Raw genomic sequence first — 25,285 nt, forward strand, 5'->3', positions numbered from 1 at the left:
GAAGCTCGATGTAATAAGTAGGGAACCTGTCAGGTTAAGAGTGTTTGTATGTCGCCATAAAGGGCGTGGCTTTTGTGTTAACTAGACAGGGCTTAAGAGTAATTCCCCAGTGTGTAATTGCCCCTGTGACTTCTACTGTGTGGGTTTTTTTTTTTACATGCACTCAACCAGCCATGCAATGGGCTCCATTCATCCACAACGCCGCTGGGGCCAACAAAAACACAGCACATTTGCCGATACAGACTAAACTCCGCCCCCGATGACTCGAAAAAGAGAGACCATGCCCCGAGCTTCGTGATTGGTTAAGGAGCCATGGGGCGATGAACAGCGCTCGGGCGATTGGACAGAGTGTGACGTCAGAGAGCTGGAAGGTTCGAGAGCGAGGAGGGTAGGGGTACACGGTATAAAACAAATTGACACAACTAGGAATTTCAGGAAAACAGTTGGAGATTGAAAGAGGTGGATTTGGGGTGTTTTAACGGGGGTAAAAAAGATCAAGGTTTTGGATGGGGGAAGCTAAGAGATGGTGGTGAACAGCTGGGTTGCTGGCAGATCTTATGCGACCTGTAGGAATATTTGGGGGACAGAGCTGGGGGACAAATTATATATCCCTAATAGTTGCAACTTGCATCCTGATTGAACATCCCTTGCTTCAACGGAGTATGTTAATAAAATAATAGTTGTAAATAATAACATCAAATGAGGACTATGATACGAGGTATCTTTTTAATTTTTTTCAGTTGGTACAAAAACCGATGCTAACCTCACATGGATAAGAAGCTATTTCAGCATTTTTGAATAAACATGCACATTATTTATTCATTCTAAAATGTAATTCATAAGAACATAAACAGTGAAGGTCATGCTTGTGCTTTTTGGAATTTCCACTGAGAATAAAAATACTGTTTTTTGAGAAATTGCAATTCAGTCAAGAAAAACTACAAAAACGATGCATACCTGATACATTAGGTGAAACACAATCTATTACTCAAAGGAGAAGCATCCGTCCGTCCGTCCGTCTGTCCATCCGCCACGTTTCATTCTGAAGGGTTCCTGCTGTCGTAGAATGATATAAATGGTATTGTTGGAAAGCAAATTAATCGATTTACTTGTAACACAAGTTTGTGTCCATTTAATCATAAAAATTCCTGTTTCAAAAGCCATCTTTTGATAATGGAAGAAGAAGAATCATGAGCTTGAGCTTTAATGTAATGGCTCCAATGGTGTGACAGCAGGAACCCTTTAGAATAAAGCATGACGGACATGGAAGGAGCACACAAAATTATGTAGAGTAATACTTCTTGAAGCAATATAAAAATATATAAAAGTACACACAAGAATCACACAAACAACAACGACAGCAGCAAGAACAACAACGACGTGTTATAAAAGATCCATTTTTCGTGTTTCACCTCAATTTACATCCTCATTGAGATTCACAGAATAGCATGCAATATGTTTGTGAAGTACAACATTTTGATTAAATCCTTCAGCAAAGGGGTGGGTAGACACGTATGACCGTAAAATAAACAAGTGACATCAGTTGTGTTTGCAAGGTCCCGTTCGCCTGCGAAACACGTGATGTCACATATGCATTTCAGCCAATCATTCACCAGATTGCGCTACCAATGTAGAAAAACAACAGCAAATCAACTATAAAAATATGCAGTTGCGGGTTAATGATGGAAAGATTTGATCATGAACAGATGTAGAAATTCTCAGCTTCAGAAGTTTGCCTTTTGTTCTATTTTAATATCTGCTTTACAAACACTGGCACAATGTTTTGGCTTTTAACGCCAAACACGGTGAGATCACGTGACCATTGAAAACCCCCATAAGTTCCAACAGAAAATTCCCTCTCTTCGACAAAGCTTTGGAAAATGTCAAGAATTTCCTAAAATATTTGTTTATTATTTATAAGCGATGAAGGGATGAATGATTTTATTCTGTTTTCACGTTTACTTGCAAAACCTTTCACCTTCCTTACTACATTGTACTAAGGTGGAACACCAAGGAGCTGCCATGTAACAAATGAACAGTTTTCATGGTGGAGGAACTCATTTCTGGGAAAACTCCCAAAATCCAAGATCACTGTTCACCTCCACTCAGTTGTTTCTCTTTTCTCCCACCTGGTGGTATCTCAACATCTCCTCAACATTCTCAACATCTTCTACCCTAATTAACCATCCCCAAGTCCACCCCTTCTTGTCCAGGTCATCGTGTTGTCCCCCTCGGCTCTCCCTGCCATTTTGTGTTTCAATGATTTTGCATCCCCAGCTTTCCCTTCCTCTTCTTAGCTGCTTAGTTGCTGCGTTTGAGCTGTTATCCACATCGTTCCCTCCCCTTGCTGCAATTATCCCTCTTGCCCATTCTTGCTTCCAGAGTTCATCATATACCCTGCTGTTGATGTCTTTCCTCTTTCTTTAGTGTGTGCTTCCCTAGCTCTTCCATGAGCCTCGACTTTGTATACAAAAAAGCTTCGTTCTGTTCACTTGATAGCGCAGTCGCTGCGATGCGTTTTCAGATTTGTTAAGAGTTTTAAAATCAAGCGACTAATACATATATTTTATTACAGAAGGCTACATAACGTTAACTTGGACACACCTGTCCTAATTATTCTGGTTCCTTTCCTTTGAGCTTGAAATATCCAGCCTGATGTGCAAACCACCATGTTTTATAGCAGTGCATATTATTTTTGGCGTTATTATTATTTTGTATGCAGACTGTGGCTGCTGGTTGCATCATTTCTGGAAGCACGGCTGTGCCACTGATGCAGTGCCCCATTTGCAGTAAGCCGGTACTCATTTTGCCAACCTCGGAAGGATGACGGACGGAGTGAACCCACCTGGTGTTATTTAACGGCTTGACAGGGGCTCAAACTCAACACCCTGAGGTCTTGAGCCATGCCACCTTAACCGTTAAGCCAACACCAGTCTTATTTTTGGGCTGGCAAGATATCTGAGAGAGGTATGCACTGTCACCTTTGAGCTGTCCAGCATGGGTGTGAATCTCTTCCGTGAAATAATCAGGCCTGGCCAACTGGTTCATGGAACATTTAGGCCAAAAATATTCCCTGGCTGACCCCACAAGGAGGTGGGTATAACTGTGGCTGTTAAAGTAGTCGTAGTCTAAGTAGTAGTAGTAGCAGTAGTAGTCATAGTAATAGTAATAGGAGTAGTTTCAAGCTTTCCCATGACTTATTGAAATTGTAAGGAGAGTGGTGGACTGGTAAAGCTAGTTCTGATTATTTTATACCGCAAATATGCTGGTGCTAAATAATTCCCTTAAAGGCCTGCGCATGCATATTATGATATACCTAGTACAAAAGTCCACCAAAAATGGCGGGTTGGAACAGTTTATGCGACGGTGCAGCCCGGTGAGCGTGCCAAAGTCTGAAGCCTCGGCCTAGTGTCAGCTGTGCTTATATTTTCTTTATTTATTAGACATCATACCGATGTAAATGAACACTCGTTTTATTATACACGCATTGTACATCACGTGCAGCGAATTTCACCGATTTTGCCTTGTATTTATTGTTATTAAAAAAAAAAACTTCTGCACACCGCCCTTGAGGCTCGGTTTGCAAGCCACCATCTACAATTCCAATAGAAGAGATATAATTACTCTTTTATGGAAAATGTTTGTCGAGTTTGTTTTATCCTCAAAAAAATAGACCGTAGTGAACACACGTTCGTGTTAAAAAGACTGAACTTTAAAACCCGACTCAAATCGTCCTTATGAAGGGGGGACAGACATCAGTACAAACACACAAACTGACGTTGTGTTTTATATGGTAGATGTAAGCGATTATAATGCATATATAAGCAAGATAATTTGTTCATACAATTGAAATGTCAAGCCTGTATTTCCAGGACGATAAGGATGATTTTCTTCTTTTTTTTGTATACAAGATCAAGGCTCGTGTAAGAGCTGACATTAATCACAAAAAGACAAACTGACACATAAAACATACGATAAAGGGAGCGGGAGACAAGATGGGGAGAGAGAGGGAAGCACACAAGTACAACATTTGAGAGCAGGGACATCGGGAGATCTGTGGGAGGGAGAGGGCTTGGGGGGAGGAGGCACGGGAAGGGGGGGGGGGGGGGGGAGAGAAGAGGTATAAAACACATGGAAATTGCTAGGACTTCCAGGAAAGAAGTCGGAATTTCAAAAAAGTGGATCTGGGGTGAATTAACGGGGGTAGAATTTCACTCAATTTGCATGGTTTGATGTCATGCAACTTAGAAGTTGCAAGTCTGAATGTTCATATTGAATCACCATTGCATGAGGTTGCATCACATTCAAACTTGATGCAATTTATGAAACGAACATTTTATGAAACGAACAAAAATTCTTCTTCTAAAAAGGAAATGACCAATATCATGAAATTAAATGAAAAACCGTTATACATCGCTGAGCATTGGCAGGTTTGCAGCAGCCAAAAGTCGTACGTGTGGGGACGGGTGGATTCTGGCTGCGAATGAAGTTTAGTGATGTTGTTTTAAAATTTACCCAGGAGAACCACCACAATGGTGCACCAGCTGTGTTCCTCTCAAACCAATCACATCCTGCCTCCAGAGAACGTCTTTTCGACCAGCACAAAAGGCTGCACCTCCGATCAAAAGAATGATCAAGCCTTTCTCCCCTCTCCTCCCATACCCCCTACATCCACCTGCTTTTCCCCCAATTGTGTGCCTGGAAAAGTTAGGGAAGTGGGTTAAGGCAAACACACTATTGTCTGAGCTACAATATATACACAGAAACCCTTTCCACCAACGTGTTAATGCAGTTCCCGCTGCTTGAATATCCTGTCTGTAACATAATGGAGGCAAACATAAAGGACAGTTTTGATGGTGCAGTAATGCTGTGGCGGGTAAGCATAACAAAGCCAAAGTTCAGGCACACACGTGGCTATCTGGGCTCCAAACTTGTCCTCAGAAAGTCTACAACAGGACACCGTGCATCATTTCGTATGGAGCTCAAGGCCCCAGGAGTCATCTAATCTGCTCGAAGCACAAGCCGAAAGTTCAGGTTCACATCATAAGTGAAAGGTTCTCATGTTCCTAATTTGTAATTATATGGAGGGGGCGGATGGATCAGAAAATCCTTTAAATAAGATGCTGCCTTAGTCTTTGACAACCTCACAAATTGATGCCAGTTGTACTATCCCAAGCAATGTGGGATATATGGATCGCGAAGGCCTTGCAATGATTAATTTTCCTTTCCTGTCAATCGTTGATATTGATAAAGAAAAGATCATTTTGTCAATCTAGAGCAAAAATTAGAGAAACAGTGATGTGGGGTGTAATGAGACCCATAATACTACAAGTCCATCTCCAGAGACCTTGATGTTCCTGTGTCCACCGTACGCAAGGTTATCAGGAAGTTTAAGACCCATGGCACTGCAGCCAACCTCCCTGGACATGGCCGCAAGAGAAAACTTGATTGGGTTCTATGGTCTAGAGCAAAATCTAGAGCAAAAATTAGAGTAACAGTTATGTAGGTTGTAATGAGACGCATAATACTACAAGTCCATCTCCAGAGACCTTGATGTTCCTGTCTCCACCGTACGCAATGTTATCAGGAAGTTTAAGACCCATGGCACTGCAGCCAACCTCCCTGGACATGGCCGCAAGAGAAAACTTGATCCGGTTCTATGGTAGGAGCCCACTGCTAAGAGGACATAAGAAAGCCCAACTGGAGTTTGGCAAAACATACCTGAACAAGCCAAAATCCTTCTGGAAGAATGTCCTGTGGACAGATGAGACCAAATTAGAGCTTTTTGGTCGGTGCCAGTGAGAATGGCTCTGCAGTAAAATTGTTGTCCTATGCACACGGAATTGTGTCTAAATGGTCCAATGAGGATAACAACGGCTTATCCAAAGGGGTAATAAAATGGCTGGACAAACGGACAGCACAATGATGGATTCAACGGGTGATTGGATGCATGAGTAATGTGGAGCCTGATCCTATGAGTAATGTAGGCCGAGATCCTATGCATCCTTGGAGGATCAAAAAGGGCAATGATAACAGCGTATGTATGAAATTTGGAAGTTTTGCAGAACTCGATCTAAAGCTCACGGAGGGGTTCTACATCTATAAAACGTGGCACAACCACATTGGAATGCACACCCATGAGCCACATTGGGATGGATATTTGGGCACGTAATATGTGGATGGCCCCTAATGCATCTCTCAATAACCAGATCCTCATTAAAACTTCAGATTTTGACCAATGAGCTACAAGGTTTTTAACTGCACTTGATACCATCTCCCAGAAGAGACCATCAAACTGAGACCAAGGTGTGGACAGTGGAATGACAATTCCATTTTGGGATGAGTGGACCGTTCAAAATGTTCTGTGAACATGGAGCATAATAGTCCACGACACACCAAGTTTTAAATATAAGGTAATATGGTATGCTAACAACAGTGAGAACATTGTCCTAACTATTATTTATCCATATCCATTGGAAAATATAAAAAAAGAAACTTGGCGCCTTGGACTATCGTACCTCGTTCAGAGGACTTTTTGAACGGCACTGTTGGCGTGCATAGGCCTCATGTCTTTGGGCATAAAACCATCATGGATCATAACATGATGATTGCTGTAAAAATGAAATGATGATTCATGAAGTAAATGTGAAGTATGCACGGATTGGGATGCGTCACTAATTCCTCGTATATTGTAATATTTGATCATGTTTTTCCCTCGTCAGCATCGCATTCACACAGGTTGGAAGTTGTTGGTCCAAATCCCTCCCCCTCCTCTTTTAGGGAAAACCGTTTGTTTTAAATCTACTTGTGGTGTTCTTCTTCTTCGCAAGTGCTCACCATCTGTGTTGGCTTCATCTCAATCCCATGTGGGTGTTGTTCATATATTGGATGTCTGAAAAGCGATAATGAACGCTGTGCTTCCTGATGGACTACAGGTAGAGAACCAAGACCCTTATCAGACGAACTCACGAACCGGTTGACCGGATTTGCCGTTGGTCCCTGCCAAAGGTGGAGCTCGGTATGGTGCGGTGCCCTGAGAGCAGCTCGTTAAAGGTTGCATGGTATAGGGCGGACGCCCCTGTGGCGCCGAAGGTGGGGGGCAAGAGCAGCACACCAGCAGGGCTCCCCCGAGGGCTAGAAGTAAAGCAGCCGCCCAACCCACGAAGAGAGCACCGCCCAAGTCCTGCTTAGTCTGTACCCCAGGGTCGTGGAAGTCCCGCACCACGTGGTGCGCGGTCCAAGAAACGGGTATGAGCACAAGGACAGATGCCATGAGGAGCATGACTCCCCCGGCTTGCACGATATGCGCTTTTCCACGGCGTCCGACGTCGGCGCAGGTCGTGCAGCGCAGCCCGACTGCTGTCACGAACATCGCGAGGATGCCGATCACCGCCGAGAGCACGGTCATGGCCCGCGCGGCCTGTAGCTGCCCACTGAGAGCCAGCATAGAGTCATGCACTTTGCACTGGACGTAGCCGGTAGCTTGCCACACGCACTGCATCCAGAGACCCTCCCACGTGCTCTGCGCCACGATGATGCTCTTTCCGAGGTAAGCTGTCACGCGCCACGTCGGAAGAACACAGGCCACGAGCTCGAGGATCCAGCCGAGTATGGCCACCGTGAAGGAGACCACCTCGAGCCCTGTTGACGCCATTGCGTGGCCCCTGCGCTCCTCACAATATCCTTAAATTCACTGGCACCCCTCTTTCTCTCTTGAAGGGTTACCAACACCAAGGGCGTTGCCTTTGTTGGTTTGGACCCAAACGTCCTTTTCTCGACTTCGTCTGAAAGAACAAGAACATGGGACATCTTCATGTAAACACAGAAAGTAAACTTATGAAGCAGCACTCCGACTCATGCATACACACACTTTTGTATGTATATATACATGTACATACATAAACATACATATATATATATATATATATATACATATATATATATATATATATATATATATATATATACATACATACGTACAGTGCATTCAGAAAGTATTCAGACCCCTTCACTTTTTTCAAATTTTGTTATGTTGTAGCCTTATGGTGAAATCGTTTAAATTATTTTTTCCCCTCATCAATCCACACTCAATACCCCATAATGACAAAGAGAAAACAGGATTTTAGAAAGTTTTGCATATTTATTAAAAAGAAAAAACTGAAATATCACATTGACATAAGTATTCATACCCTTTGCTATGACACTTGAAATTTAGCTCAGGTGCCTCCCATTTCTCTTGATCATCTTTGAGATGTTTCTACACCTTGATTGGAGTCCACCTGTGGTAAATTCAATTGATTGGACATGATTTGGAAAGGCACACACCTGTCTATATAAGGTCTCACAGCTGACGATGCATTTCAGAGCAAAAACCAAGCCATGAGGCCAAAGGAACTGCCTGCAGAGCTCAGAGACAGGATTGTGTCGAGGCACAGATCTGGGGAAGCCTACAAAAAAATCCATAAAGCCATAAAGGCATAAATTTCAATCTTGGTTTCATCAGACCACAGAATTTTGTTTCTCATAGTCTGAGAGTCCTTTCGCTGCTTTTTTGCAAACTCCAAGCGGGTTTTCATGTCTTTCACTGAGGAGAGGCTTCCGTCTGGCCACTCTGCCATAAAGCCCAGATCGGTGGAGTGTTGCAGTGATGGTTGTCCTTCTGGAAGTTTCTCCCATCTCCACATAGAATCTCTGGAGCTCAGCCAGAGTGACCATCGGGTTCTTTGTCACCTCTCTTACCAAGGCCCTTCTCCCCCGATTGCTCAGTTTGGCCGAGCGGCCAGCTCGAGGAAGAGTCCTGGTTGTTCCAAACTTCTTCCATTTAAGAATTATGGAGGCCACTGTGCTCTTGGGAACCTTCAATACATAGTCATGTTCACTATGTTTTTTCGTTCAAAATCATGGTAGATTAGCAAACCTATACATTTTTGGAAACGTTATTACATGGAAAATCTGAAAATCAATGTTTACATTTGCCAATTCCGACCAATTCGATTCGACCAATTCGACCAATCGACCAATTCCATTCGACCAATTCGACCATTCGACCATTCGACCAATCGCTTCGATCGACCATTCGACCATTCGACCAATTCGATCAATTCGATTCGATTCATGGAATTCGATTCGATCGACCATTCGACCAATTCGACCAATTCGACCATTCGACCAATCGCTTCGATCGACCATTCGACCATTCGACCAATTCGATCGATTCGATTCGATTCGATTCATGGAATTCGATTCGATCGACCATTCGACCAATTCGATTTGCCAATCAATTTGACCGACCTTTGCTTGTGTGGAACGGACTGTGAAAACGATGCGGACTATATTGTCGGATACGACACACAGGACAGTGATGACGAACTCTAAATGGCATATTCTGTAATCGTGTATGTTTGATGCCATTGACTGCCCGTGTATATTTTGTCATTGACTGCCTGTGTAGATGTGAAGTTATACTGACTGCCTGTGTATATATGATTTTGCTGACTGCCTGTGTATGTTTGGTGATATGAATTATTGTGACACATTTTGATGTTATTAACTGCCTGTACAAAATGATAACATGTATTTGATTATGCAACTTATCGCGAATATAAAGACAGTATTTTGCAATTCAAAACCTTTGATTCGTGTCTTACCATTCCCCATAGCACTAATTTGATACTTTCATTGGATTCCTTGTCCCTGAAAATATAGGTTTAGTATATTTTAAGAAGTTTTTAGGGTAATTAGAGGCAGAAATAGAACAAAATATTGTTACAGACACGACTTTGATGTTAAGGTGGGCCGAGCGGAATGGCCGTCGTGTCCGCACAAATTACCCGACTATACTCGCCGTTGACGAAGTCGCGCGATGCTGGCTCAATAGGAAAGAGAAGACACCCGGCTGGGTTATAATCACACAATACGACACCAACGTTTCGATTCTCAAGTATATTCGTACGGAAAAAGGTTAGATTACAGGGGCTAGAGGTATATTACAGGAAGACAGGCACTTAGACACACTCTTATATTAACCCCGGACAGACGACAGACACACGGGACAAAATGCTGACTCACACGGGGGTTGATGAAAAGGAAAGGCAGGTCGCGATGGCTCAAGGTGCACTCTTGGCTCAAGGCAGAATCGACTCGGTCCGGTCCAGAGATGCGGGGAGGTATCGTCGCGCTGGGGGTGGCGGTGGCTTCTCTCTCCAGTCTCCAAGCTGAGGCGCATCTCACGTCACATCCGGCGCGGGGCCGCGTATATCCGGCGGGGAGTGACACGCCCTCGGCTCGTTAGCTCCGCCTCGTGGAATCGGCACGTTGCTTCTCATTGGGTGCGTGCGGGGGGGGTTACTGGCTCCGCCCCTGACGAGGAGCTGACAGCCAGCCCCTTCGGGGTAACCCCGTGGAGCGCATGGTCTGGAGCTAATCGAGCCGGTGTGAGGACGCATCCTCCCCCGCTCCGCCGCCATCTCCTCTGTTGTTGTTGTAATTGTTGTTGTAGTTGTTGTTATTGTTGTTGTTTGGGGAAGAAGATGGGAGGAGGTATGGGAAAGGTCCTAAACTCACTACTGATGCCATATAATCACATTCTGGTGCAACGAAGAGTCATAATTAATGGAGACGAGGCCTTAACTGACATAGAATAAGAATAACTAGGAAGATGTCCGAAAGTTGTCTACGTGTGGTGCGGTGGACCTGGGCACGACATTTAATGGGGGAATAAGGGGCAGGTCGGCTCTACTGATTGTTATTTACATGCAATGGGACTAGGGAATGGGGGATTGGGGAAAGTTGGGGAGTATCGGAGAAAATAGGGGAATATTTACAAGCGGATATGGAGGCCAAATTCCATATTCGCAACATTGCACCCTTCTCTACCCTCGGGGCGTCCCGACCCGATAAATTTTTACCTACTTTAGTGTGGCACGCAATGTAGTTCCCTCTACTATTAACTCTACCCTGAGTGCGACAGTTTTACAGATATTCACAAATGAGTAAATATGTCCCCCTGCGACGTTGCACCCTTCTCCTCACAGAAACACACCCACAGGATAACCGAATCCGGAAAGAATTCTCAAACTAAACATACAGCCGGTAGGGAGCATTATTTACAAGACTACGCTGCTATTTACACTACGATCCAGGACCTGTTTTTGGAGGAACACATGCAGATGTTATGCATAGAGAGAGCGCGCTTGCCAACATCGATACACCAACCCACGAGTGCTCTGTGGCCGACGGCCCTTTAATAACGTGCAGAGCACCCTTTCCCAGCATCAAAAGCACCACCCCACCACCAATCGGTGCAGTCACCATTGTTCATTGGTATAAAAATAAATTCGACAACCCCTAACCCTGCAGGTGTCTCTTGCTCTTCTTGTGGTGCACTTGGTGTTAATTAACAGTGGTTCACCTTTATGGCATAGGTGCCACGTTGACCCATAGGTCCTTCCACGGGTGGTGCTTGGCCGCAAAAGAGCTGCGGTCCATTGTGGGTGGCCACAAACATTGCGGTCCATATGGTGTATCGATCCAGGCAGCCAACAGCGAAAGTGCAGGCCCACAACTGCGTAGCCAGCACCTCTCTCTCCTCTCTCTCTACCCCAAAGCCAGATCCTCGGAGGTGGGAGACAAAAGAAGAAACAAGTGAGTAAGGTGGTAAGGGCGCAAAAGTGCACGCAATATAAGGTAATGCACACTGGGGGCACATGGGAACCAGGTGAGACAGGTACGTTCCTATCGTACGCCCCCCCCCCCCCCCACCAGGTAACCTACATGGCCCCTCCCTTACCCCTTACTGTATCCACAAAACACAACACTACCCATAAACATCTACTTTACAAATCAAAAAACATCCCTACTGTCTTCCCCGTTCCTCCCATAAACCAAATTCGTCTTCTCTCCCTCCTAACCAATCAAATTTGCCATTTTCAACTCTCATCAAAATTTGCCATCTCCAACTCAACATCATAATTTGCCATTACCAATTCATCATCAGTCCCTCCTAGGGAGGGAGAGATGGAATCACCCCAATGTCTCATCCACGTCGTGATGCGTCTCACAAATCCTCACAGCAATCTCATTTCCTGCACACAGAACAAAGAAAACACAGGTGTGGAGTCATCATCATCACCACAGGTAAGTTGCTGCGTATGGTGCGACAGGTTCATCAATCCTAACTATCTCCTTAATGACTTTAACAACTTTACACTACCCGGGGTCTCTCTCCGGCCAAACCATTGGCCCTCTTACACTATGTGTTCTAAAAACCAATTCCCATTGGCCAAACTGTGGTGCTCTTCAATTTGGGGTCTCACTCCCCCGATTCATCTCCCGGTGCCCTCGCACAATTTCTGGGCTGCGGCGTGTACCTCTCCCAGTGGGTCTACCCACCTGCACACCTCCACCACTGCAGTTGCCTCCGAGCTTACCTGCTCCTTACCCTAACCTAACTACTTGGGGAAGGCCCTCTGGCACTCTCCCCACTCGGTGCCCTCTCTGGCACTGGGCTACCCGATCCACACCCGGGATCCTCAGGCACCCACTCACAACTACCGGCTCCCAGAGCCCACCTGCGGCCTCACCTGGCCGACATCCTCACAGTGGTGGAGTGCCCAACCAACTACACACACTAACAGGCTACACGCCCAGCCATTTCCACAACACTAATGCACCCATTCACAACACCATTCTGCAACCGCACCACAGATGCCAATATCTAACCACAATTTACCTGCACCCTCTACCTAACACTTACACTACCCGCCCCGGGTACTCGTGAAAGGGGTCCACTCTTCCCCCATCCACACCTTCGCACCATGCACACCACTCCGTACCACTCACTCCAACTCTCTCCACACACCTGTACCTGCACACCTGTGCTCTCACACCTGGTGCCACCTGCACCCTTCTCTCCCCAAGCGCATTCGCGCTGATCCACACACTCACTACTCATACACTGCTCCACACACCTGTCCAGTTGCACACCTGTGCAATCACACCTGTTCAATCCTCACACACACACGGCATCATCTCAGCTAACTACTCCCTTCTGAAACTTGCGCTTCCCAGTCGTCCCTTTAAACTATTGCGCTCCCACGTCATTATCATCCACACTAATCTACCTGCGTCCCCACTACAGGTATCAGTCACTAACTAAACTTAACGTTACCTAATGTCAATCTTCGCTAGATCCCTACACACCATATCCTAACCCACCCGGGCTAGTTTTCACTGCCATACACCCCATAAACCTAGTGCTCCTTTGCCCCCCCATGGGAAGGATGGTGGATTTGCCATCCCACCACATCGGGGGTCTCTCACTACCAATTTTGCACATCAAATTTCAACAAATTAAAAATTTGCCAATCACTACCCATCATCTGCCAATCACTACTGCCAATCCTTTGCCAATCATCAAATTTTGTTTTTCTCTAATTTTGGGTCCAAAACACTAACCTCATCACCCAGTCTACTCACTAATACCTCTCGGTGCGCCAATCCCTGTCCAAAGCCCGGCTTCGTAAAGCCAAGCAATGGATGCTGGTTGTTTTGTGCCAGCGGCTGGATGCGTCCGGCACTCGGTGCAGGGACGGGGGCTTACCCGGGCCGAGATCCCACGCATCACCTCGGCGTGGAGCCATCCAATGTCCCGATCTCGACCTGCCGGCACGTCTCACCAAAAAGTGGTCGCCATGACGACTCTTTCTCTCGGGCCGCCCGCTCCGCCTAGTGGAGCACAGACGCGGCCGTTCAAAGCGAGGCCCAGCACGCACCGAGGGCCCGATTCGGCTATAAGTCGTTCTAAACTCTATCCCGTCTAACGTCGATGCTTCACCTGCATGCTTACACCCCGCAGCCCGTTCCTTGCTCACACACCCAGCCGTGCCCATGCTCCTCGTACCTTTCCTTACACACCCAGGTACACCCATTCCACTCACAGCCTTGGTCACACACCTGACCACCGAACACTTTGGCACACATTCGTTGCTCGCACACCTCACCAATACACCGCTTCGCGCCCCCTCCGCGGTCACCTCCTCTGTGACAATCACAGGTGTGCCCTCATTCGCACACCCAATCACGTGCCTCACCACCAACTCCAGCGTGCATTCCCACTCACGCTCTACCATTCCAGGTGTGCATCCTTCCATCCCAGGTGTACATCCTCGCTCACCTGTCACAACTAACTCACTCTCCTTGTCACTCTCAATCCTCTCACCACCACTCTTGACAACGCACTCACCCTTACTCTTGACAGCACACTCTTTCCCCATGCACCTGTCCGTCACACACCTTTCTCGCGCACACTCTCCCGTTACACCCTCTGTAACACTCACCACAGGTGGACACTCTTCCTTACTCCTGACAGCGCACTCTTTCCTCATGCACCTGTCCGTCACACACCTTTCTCGCGCACACTCTCCCGTCACACCCTCTGCAACACTCACCACACCGCGCTTCCATGTGCCCCCTCGCACACGCGCTACGACCGACTCATTCTCGCCAGCACCCTCACTACTCCTTGGCACGCACTTTTTCCTCACACACCCCAGAGTCGGACTTTCTCGCACACCTCCTCTTTCGCACACCAGACCTGTCGCACACTTCACCAACGGCCTCTCACGAACACCCGGGTCTATCTCGACCCCCAAGCCTCTTAAATCACCTGGCGCATCATACGCACGACCATATTGGTCACCACTTACACCGGGTCCTCTTCCTCTTCGCTTCTCCTCCATCACCTGCGAATCCCTCATCCGGTTAATGAGCACATCATCACGATCCAAACACAGACTTTGGACCAATTCTTTTATCTCCTCTTTTATCTCTTTCTTATCCCCTCTCCGTCGCTTCTTAATTTCGCTCATCCCTTCTTCCACTTCTTCTAATTTGTGCTTCACCTCTTTTATTCCCCGGTACGTCTCCTCAAGCTCGTCCTCCAAGGCTACCTTGACCGTTTCCATGTGCGTCCTCACCTGCCGGTCCTTCGTCTCCATTACCTCTATCACCTCGTCCAACCTCGTTGTCAGTCCCTCACGTACCATCTGACATTCCCTCTTTGTCGCTACCAAGTCATCTTTTAGTTCTTTCTGTGTCGCCTTTAAACCTCCTAATACCGCAGTGTTCCTTTGAACCTGCTCCACTAACTCCGTCTGTCCCACCGTCAGCTGCTCCACCTCCTGCGTCAGGTCCTCTATGCCCCCTTGTAACTTTACAGTCCCCTTTCTCACCTCCTTTTCCATGTGCTCCTCACAGTGCCTCACCTCCTCGCGCACTCCTCCGACCTCCTCACTCACTCCTCTTCTGATCTCCTCTCCCATCACTTGCATCTCCTGCCCAGATGCCACCCTCATCTGCTCCATTTCCTCCCTGTGAGCATCCAGTTTGGTTTCTACCCCCATTCTGACCCCCTCTATCTGCTGCCCCATTTGGTTAACTTCCCTTTCCGCTTGGTCCCTCATGTCCCTCAATTTGCCTTCCATGGTGTTTTCTAACCCCTCTAACCCTTTTTGCATCCCTTCCATTTGATTCTCTTGAGCGGCCATTCTGTTTTCTACCCCCGTTAACCCATGTTTCACTCCCTCTATCTGATTCTCTTGAGCGGCCATTCTGTTTTCTACCCCCATTAACCCATTTCTCACCTCTTTTATCCCGTTGTCTAACCCCTCAAAATTATTGTCTAACCTCCCAAATTTCTTGTCTAACTCCTCAAAATTATTGTCTAACCTCCCAAATTTCTTGTCTAACTCCTCAAAATTATTGTCTAACCCCTCACTGGTACCCCTCGCTTCGTCCCTCATTACCCCCATTTGGCCCTCTAATCGCTCACCCTGAGCATCCATCCGGTTCCCCATTTGTCCCATACTGCTTTTCAAACCTCTAATTTGGTCTCCCAATTGCTCACCCATTTGTTCCATAAGGGCCCTCATTTGCAACATAAAAAGGTTCGGATCCACCAGGGGCGCTGCCACGGTCGCGGGCGTGGACGCCGTGGCCACCTCGTGCGTGACAACGCTATTTTGCGAACCTGCCGCCCTCACTGCTTCGCTCTCCTCTTGTCCCTCAATTTGGTCCTGGATCGACCCTACCTCACTCTCCTTTACCGGACCCCAGCCGTCTTGATCCGCCATAGCGCGACTTGCAAAATTCGAGTTTCGTAAAACAAAACAAATTTCGGCCGCTCCAAATTTTGACCAAATTTTTTTTTTCCTCTATTCGTTTTTTTTTTTTTCAAAATTTGGTCGGGCCTCGAATCCCACTCCTGACACCAATTGTTACAGACACGACTTTGATGTTAAGGTGGGCCGAGCGGAATGGCCGTCGTGTCCGCACAAATTACCCGACTATACTCGCCGTTGACGAAGTCGCGCGATGCTGGCTCAATAGGAAAGAGAAGACACCCGGCTGGGTTATAATCACACAATACGACACCAACGTTTCGATTCTCAAGTATATTCGTACGGAAAAAGGTTAGATTACAGGGGCTAGAGGTATATTACAGGAAGACAGGCACTTAGACACACTCTTATATTAACCCCGGACAGACGACAGACACACGGGACAAAATGCTGACTCACACGGGGGTTGATGAAAAGGAAAGGCAGGTCGCGATGGCTCAAGGTGCACTCTTGGCTCAAGGCAGAATCGACTCGGTCCGGTCCAGAGATGCGGGGAGGTATCGTCGCGCTGGGGGTGGCGGTGGCTTCTCTCTCCAGTCTCCAAGCTGAGGCGCATCTCACGTCACATCCGGCGCGGGGCCGCGTATATCCGGCGGGGAGTGACACGCCCTCGGCTCGTTAGCTCCGCCTCGTGGAATCGGCACGTTGCTTCTCATTGGGTGCGTGCGGGGGGGGTTACTGGCTCCGCCCCTGACGAGGAGCTGACAGCCAGCCCCTTCGGGGTAACCCCGTGGAGCGCATGGTCTGGAGCTAATCGAGCCGGTGTGAGGACGCATCCTCCCCCGCTCCGCCGCCATCTCCTCTGTTGTTGTTGTAATTGTTGTTGTAGTTGTTGTTATTGTTGTTGTTTGGGGAAGAAGATGGGAGGAGGTATGGGAAAGGTCCTAAACTCACTACTGATGCCATATAATCACATTCTGGTGCAACGAAGAGTCATAATTAATGGAGACGAGGCCTTAACTGACATAGAATAAGAATAACTAGGAAGATGTCCGAAAGTTGTCTACGTGTGGTGCGGTGGACCTGGGCACGACATTTAATGGGGGAATAAGGGGCAGGTCGGCTCTACTGATTGTTATTTACATGCAATGGGACTAGGGAATGGGGGATTGGGGAAAGTTGGGGAGTATCGGAGAAAATAGGGGAATATTTACAAGCGGATATGGAGGCCAAATTCCATATTCGCAACAATATGTATTTTACAGTGGCCATTTTGAAAATCCAAAATGGCCGCCATACAGGTATCTCTCCAAATGTAAACATTGATTTTTAGTTTCCTTATGCTATAACCTTTCCAAAAATGTATAGGTTTGCTAATCTACCATGATTTTGAACGAAATATAATTTATTGACATAGTGAACCTGACTAACAGCAGAGATTTTTTTGTGGGCTTCCCCAGATCTGTGCCTCGACACAATCCTGTCTCTGAGCTCTGCAGGCAGTTCCTTCGACCTCATGGACTCCAATCCACCACAGGTGGACTCCAATCAAGGTGTAGAAACATGTCAAAGATGATCAAGAGAAATGGGAGGCACCTGAGCTAAATATCAAGTGTCATAGCAAAGGGTATGAATACTTATGCCAATGTGATATTTCAGTTTTTTCTTTTTAATAAATTTGCAAAACTTTCTAAAATCCTGTTTTCTCTTTGTCATTATGGGGTATTGAGTGAAGATTGATGAGGGAAAAAATGAATTTAAACGATTTCAGCATAAGGCTGCAACATAACAAAATGTGAAAAAAGTGAAGGGTCTGAATACTTTCTGAATGCACTATATATATATATACACATACATACATGCATGCATACACACATATATATGTATATATACAGAACTTTCCTTTTGTGTTAAGACTGTGACTTACAGGAAATGCTATGGTGTGGGAGTCGCTGATGAATGTTTGGAAGCTGAGAGTGCAGGACAGCATCTCCATGGTGATCGCGCGCACTGTGCTGGTCCAGAATGATTTAATAAATTTATAAAAACGATAAAGGGCCTGAACTTGACAAAAGGCGGACGATTAAGGCTCACCCGTAGGTCGTCACATGTCAGTACCTTGTTGACCCTCAAAACCGAATCCTCAAGGCATTGGCGGGTTTTAGCCGTAAAGCACAGTTCCGCTAAGACCAAAGACGATGTCTGCTCCACTGACCATCATTATATCGATGGGTTGGGGGATGGGAACGAGAGAGGGTGCAACCAACACATGCCCACTCACATTGATGAACATGGCGCGCATCGTCACTCCGATAAGGGCACGTGGGGCACGTCCCGGTTACAACAATATCGAGGTTAACGAAACATTGCCACTCGTAAATTTTTTGTAAAGTTAGAAAAGTCGACAACACCCTGGCACAGTGTGATAAGATTAGTGAAAGCTTTAGAATGTATAATCCTCTCCACGGAGACCCCTCTGCTTTGAGCTTGAAGAGTTATAGGCGTTTGAGTCAGGACCAAGGCCAAACAAATTATACCCACAGATTTATTAGCAAACTATCAGGATTATTTCGTGAGTGTGGTGATCAAAACAACAGTTAACCACTGCTATATACTCGATTTGAAAAAACACCTTTAAATGCAGCAAACAACTGTCTTTGTCACATTGAAAAAAATAAAAACAATGCTTACATGATATGACATCATTCATGACCGTTGTCATGGTAAAACAACTGCACCAATGAAAAACAACTGATGGAATATATTACATCATCATTCACGACCATTAGCGCACGGAAAAACTAGCACAAAGTAAAAACAATGTATACAATACATGATTACGTCATCATTCACAACTACGTTCCCATTGAAACAGCAGCACAAAGTAAAAACAATGTATACCACACATGATTACATCAGAATTCACAACTACGTTCCCATTGAAACAGCAGCACAAAGTAAAAACAATGTATACCACACATGATTACATCATCATTCACAACTACGTTCCCATTGAACCAGCAGCGCAAAGTAAAAACTATGTATACCATACATGATTACATCATCATTCACAACTACGTTCCCATTGAACCAGCAGCGCAAAGTAAAAACAAGGTATAACATACATGATTACATCATCATTCACAACCACATTCCCATTGAACCAGCAGCACAAAGTAAAAACTATGTATACCATACATGATTACATCATCATTCACAACTACGTTCCCATTGAACCAGCAGCGCAAAGTAAAAACAAGGTATAACATACATGATTACATCATCATTCACAACCACATTCCCATTGAACCAGCAGCACAAAGTAAAAACTATGTATACCATACATGATTACATCATCATTCACAACTACGTTCCCATTGAACCAGCAGCGCAAAGTAAAAACTATGTATACCATACATGATTACATCATCATTCACAACTACGTTCCCATTGAACCAGCAGCACAAAGTAAAAACAATGTATACCACACATGATTACATCAGAATTCACAACTACGTTCCCATTGAACCAGCAGCGCAAAGTAAAAACTATGTATACCATACATGATTACATCATCATTCACAACTACGTTCCCATTGAACCAGCAGCACAAAGTAAAAACTATGTATACCACACATGATTACATCATCATTCACAACCACGTTCCAATTGAAACAGCAACACAAAGTAAAAACTATGTATACCATACATGATTACATCATCATTCACAACTACGTTCCCATTGAACCAGCAGCACAAAGTAAAAACAATGTATACCATACATGATTATGTCATCATTCACAACCACGTTCCCATTGAACCAGCAGCACAAAGTAAAAACTATGTATACCACACATGATTACATCATCATTCACAACCACGTTCCAATTGAAACAGCAGCACAAAGTAAAAACTATGTATACCATACATGATTACATCATCATTCACAACTACGTTCCCATTGAACCAGCAGCACAAAGTAAAAACAATGTATACCATACATGATTATGTCATCATTCACAACCACGTTCCCATTGAACCAGCAGCACAAAGTAAAAACTATGTATACCATACATGATTACATCATCATTCACAACCACGTTCCCATTGAAACAGCAGCACAAAGTAAAAACAATGTATACCATACATGATTACATCATCATTCACAACCACGTTCCCATTGAACCAGCAGCACAAAGTAAAAACAATGTATACCACACATGATTACATCATCATTCACAACCACGTTCCAATTGAAACAGCAGCACAAAGTAAAAACTATGTATACCACACATGATTACATCATCATTCACAACTACGTTCCCATTGAACCAGCAGCACAAAGTAAAATAACTATGTATACCACACATGATTACATCATCATTCACAACTACGTTCCCATTGAACCAGCAGCACAAAGTAAAAACTATGTATACCACACATGATTACATCATCATTCACAACCACGTTCCCATTGAAACAGCAGCGCAAAGTAAAAACAATGTATACCATACATGATTACATCATCATTCACAACTACGTTCCCATTGAACCAGCAGCACAAAGTAAAAACTATGTATACCACACATGATTACATCATCATTCACAACTACGTTCCCATTGAACCAGCAGCACAAAGTAAAAACTATGTATACCACACATGATTACATCATCATTCACAACTACGTTCCCATTGAACCAGCAGCACAAAGTAAAAACAAGGTATAACATACATGATTACATCATCATTCACAACTACGTTCCCATTGAACCAGCAGCACAAAGTAAAAACTATGTATACCATACATGATCACATCATCATTCACAACCACGTTCCCATTGAACCAGCAGCACAAAGTAAAAACAATGTATACCATACATGATTATGTCATCATTCACAACCACGTTCCCATTGAAACAGCAGCACAAAGTAAAAACAATGTATACCACACATGATTACATCATCATTCACAACCACGTTCCCATTGAAACAGCAGCACAAAGTAAAAACAATGTATACCATACATGATTACATCATCATTCACAACCAAGTTTCCATTGAAACAGCAGCGCAAAGTAAAAACAATGTATACCATACATGATTACATCATCATTCACAACCACGTTCCCATTGAAACAGCAGCACAAAGTAAAAACAATGTATACCACACATGATTACATCATCATTCACAACCACGTTCCCATTGAAACAGCATCACAAAGTAAAAACAATGTATACCATACATGATTACGTCATCATTCACAACCACGTTCCCATTGAAACAGCAGCATAAAGTAAAAACAATGTCTACCATACCTGATTACGTCATCATTCACAACCACGTTCCCATTGAAACAGCAGCATAAAGTAAAAACAATGTATACCATACCTGATTACGTCATCATTCACAACCACGTTCCCATTGAAACAGCAGCACAAAGTAAAAACTATGTATACCATACATGATTACATCATCATTCACAACCACGTTCCCATTGAACCAGCAGCACAAAGTAAAAACAATGTATACCATACATGATTACGTCATCATTCACAACCACGTTCCCATTGAAACAGCAGCACAAAGTAAAAACAATGTATACCATACATGATTACATCATCATTCACAACCACGTTCCCATTGAAACAGCAGCACAAAATAAAAACAATGTATACCATACATGATTACATCATCATTCACAACCAAGCTTCCATTGAAACAGCAGCACAAAGTAAAAACAATGTATACCATACATGATTACGTCATCATTCACAACCACGTTCCTATTGAAACAGCAGCACAAAGTAAAAACAATGTACACCATTCATGATTACGTCATCATTCACAACCACGTTCCCATTGAAACAGCAGCACAAAGTAAAAACAATGTTTACTGTACATGATTACGTCATCATTCACAACCATGTTCCCATTGAAACAGCAGCACAAAGTAAAAACATTGTACATCATACATGATTACGTCATCATTCACAACCACGTTCCCATTGAAACAGCAGCACAAAGTAAAAACAATGTTTACCGTACATGATTACGTCATCATTCACAACCACGTTCCCATTGAAACAGCAGCACAAAGTAAAAACAATGTATACCATACATGATTACATCATCATTCACAACCACGTTCCCATTGAACCAGCAGCACAAAGTAAAAACAATGTATACCATACATGATTACGTCATCATTCACAACCACGTTCCCATTGAACCAGCAGCACAAAGTAAAAACAATGTATACCATACATGATTACATCATCATTCACAACCACGTTCCCATTGAACCAGCAGCACAAAGTAAAAACAATGTTTACCGTACATGATTACGTCATCATTCACAACCACGTTCCCATTGAAACAGCAGCACAAAGTAAAAACAATGTATACCATACATGATTACGTCATCATTCACAACCACGTTCCCATTGAAACAGCAGCACAAAGTAAAAACAATGTTTACCGTACATGATTACGTCATCATTCACAACCACGTTCCCATTGAAACAGCAGCACAAAGTAAAAACAATGTATACCATACATGATTACATCATCATTCACAACCACGTTCCCATTGAACCAGCAGCACAAAGTAAAAACAATGTATACCATACATGATTACGTCATCATTCACAACCACGTTCCCATTGAACCAGCAGCACAAAGTAAAAACAATGTATACCATACATGATTACATCATCATTCACAACCACGTTCCCATTGAACCAGCAGCACAAAGTAAAAACAATGTTTACCGTACATGATTACGTCATCATTCACAACCACGTTCCCATTGAAACAGCAGCACAAAGTAAAAACAATGTATACCATACATGATTACATCATCATTCACAACCACGTTCCCATTGAACCAGCAGCACAAAGTAAAAACAATGTATACCATACATGATTACGTCATCATTCACAACCACGTTCCCATTGAAACAGCAGCACAAAGTAAAAACAATGTATACCATACATGATTACGTCATCATTCACAACCACGTTCCCATTGAAACAGCAGCACAAAGTAAAAACAATGTATACCATACATGATTACGTCATCATTCACAACCACGTTCCCATTGAAACAGCAGCACAAAGTAAAAACAATGTTTACCATACATGATTACGTCATCATTCGATCTCTTCTATATACATCGCATATAACATTCTTTTTTTTGTAACAATATTACTTTCCCTGTTAAGTCATCAGGGCTCAACCTTTAAGGTCGTTAGTATAACTTGCCGGAAATCAATGGGGTTATTATTGAGTTAAAATTACATGGATGACGACGTCACAAACCATCATACAGGTAAACACCGTACAGGTATGGTAAACAGTCACGTGCATATGTCATACCAGTTTGGGACCATTCATGACTTCAAACGGTTGAATACATAATTAGGCTAATTTTGACTCGCATATTAATAATAGTGCAAACTATCGTTTACTATCCGTTTAAGCAGTTTACTATAGGTAAACTCACCGCAGAGCTTCTATAGGCCAGTAGTCATCCAGAGTAGCGCAGCCGCACCAAATGGGGACAGACAGCTTCGGGGCGAAACTTTTTGGAGGATCCTGAATAATTTTCAGCCCCACCGCCTCCCTCCCTAAGCTCCTCCCCCGCCCAAGCCCCTCCCACTATCGCTCCAACCCCACAACTCCTTCCCACTGTGTTCTATTTGCCTAAAGAACGGGCGCTGCTGGAAGGAACCGCTTTGAGCTTCAAACGCAGCGACCAAGGGTCATGAACTAAGAAGCAGCGAGTCGGTCAGAAACCGCCTAGTTTGGGCGCATTTTACTCTGGGACTGTGCAGGAGGTGCTGTGGTGCAGCATCACGTGGTACACGGTGGTTTCAATTAAAACCGAGTTGTGAGAGCGTGGGCTGCGCTCTGTCTCTCGGACTCCTTTGAGATATCCAGGGGGATGGACGAGAAGAGTGTCGATGAATAGGAACTGAAATTCTTGTCTACTTCTCCCCACCCCACAAGCCCATACTCCCCACACCGCACCGCCGACCCCACCTCCCTTCCCCTCCCAGACCCAGAGTAAGGATCGTCCTCATTGTTCATTCCATTCCATTCGGTTTGTGGCGCGAGTTATTGTTCGAAACACATCGAAGGATTTCTAGTCTATCCACAGCATGGGACGCAAACTTTTGGGATGAGTCTCCAACAGGAGCATGTGCCTCCAATTCATATAATGTTCCGCCAATCTAACAAGGAGCATGTTCCTCTTATTCATACAATGTTCCGCCAATCTAATAAGGAGCATGTGCCTCTTAGTCAAACAATGTTCCACCAATCCAACAAGGAGCATGTGCCTCTTATTCATACAATGTTCTGCCAATCTAACAAGGAGCATGTTCCTCTTATTCATACAATGTTCTGCCAATCTAACAAGGAGCATGTGCCTCCAATTCATATAATGTTGCTCCAATCTAACAAGAAGCATGTGCCTATGATTCATATGATGCCCCTCCAATCTAAGGAGCAGGTGCCTCGTATTCATATTATGTACCTCCTATCTAACAAGAAGCATGTACCTCTTATTCATATAATGTCCCTCTTATTCATATAATGTGCCTCCAATTTAACAAGGAGCACGTGCCTCTTATCCATATAATGTGCCTCCAATCTAACAAGGAGCATGCTCCTCGTATTAATATAATGTGCCTCCAATCTAACAAGAAGCATGTGCCTCTTATTCATATAATCTGCATCCAATCTAACAAGAAGCATGTCCCTCCAATTCATATAATGTCCCTCCAATTTAAAAAGGAGCATATGCCTCTTATTCATATAATGTGCCTCTAATCTAAAAGAAGCATGTACCAGTGTACCTCTATTTCATATAACGTACCTCCAATCTAACAAGGAGAATGTGCCTCTTATTCATATAATGTGCCTCTAATTCATATAATGTTCCTCCAATCTAACAAGAAGCATTTGCCTCTATTTCATATAACGTACCTCCAATCTAACAAGGAGAATGTGCCTCCTATTCATATAATGTGCCTCTAATTCATATAATGTTCCTCCATTCTAACAAGTAGCATTTGCCTCTATTTCATATAACGTACCTCCAATCTAACAAGGAGAATGTGCCTCTTATTCATATAATGTGCCTCTCAATCATATGTGCC

General features: G+C 44.4%; 1 protein-coding gene across 1 annotated transcript; it reads right to left on the minus strand.

The window, feature by feature from the left end:
• Positions 1 to 707: 707 nt before the first annotated feature.
• On the minus strand, positions 708 to 23,701 carry LOC137435641 (claudin-4-like). The gene is made up of 2 exons (XM_068129582.2): positions 23,626 to 23,701; positions 708 to 7,784 (listed from the first exon to the last, which is right to left on the minus strand). Exon 2 carries the CDS (start codon positions 7,652 to 7,654, stop codon positions 6,956 to 6,958), a length of 699 nt encoding a protein of 232 aa, XP_067985683.1. The 5' UTR covers positions 7,655 to 7,784; positions 23,626 to 23,701; the 3' UTR covers positions 708 to 6,955.
• Between the last annotated feature and the right edge of the window lie 1,584 nt (positions 23,702 to 25,285).

The sequence above is a fragment of the Myxine glutinosa genome, chromosome 9 (genome assembly GCF_964187855.1).
Source record: "Myxine glutinosa chromosome 9, kmMyxGlut1.1, whole genome shotgun sequence".
Taxonomy (NCBI): domain Eukaryota; kingdom Metazoa; phylum Chordata; class Myxini; order Myxiniformes; family Myxinidae; genus Myxine; species Myxine glutinosa.

Excerpts from the sequence above, each read along its gene's own strand:
- LOC137435641 (XM_068129582.2), bottom strand. The coding sequence starts at position 7,654 with ATGGCGTCAACAGGGCTCGAGGTGGTCTCCTTCACGGTGGCCATACTC.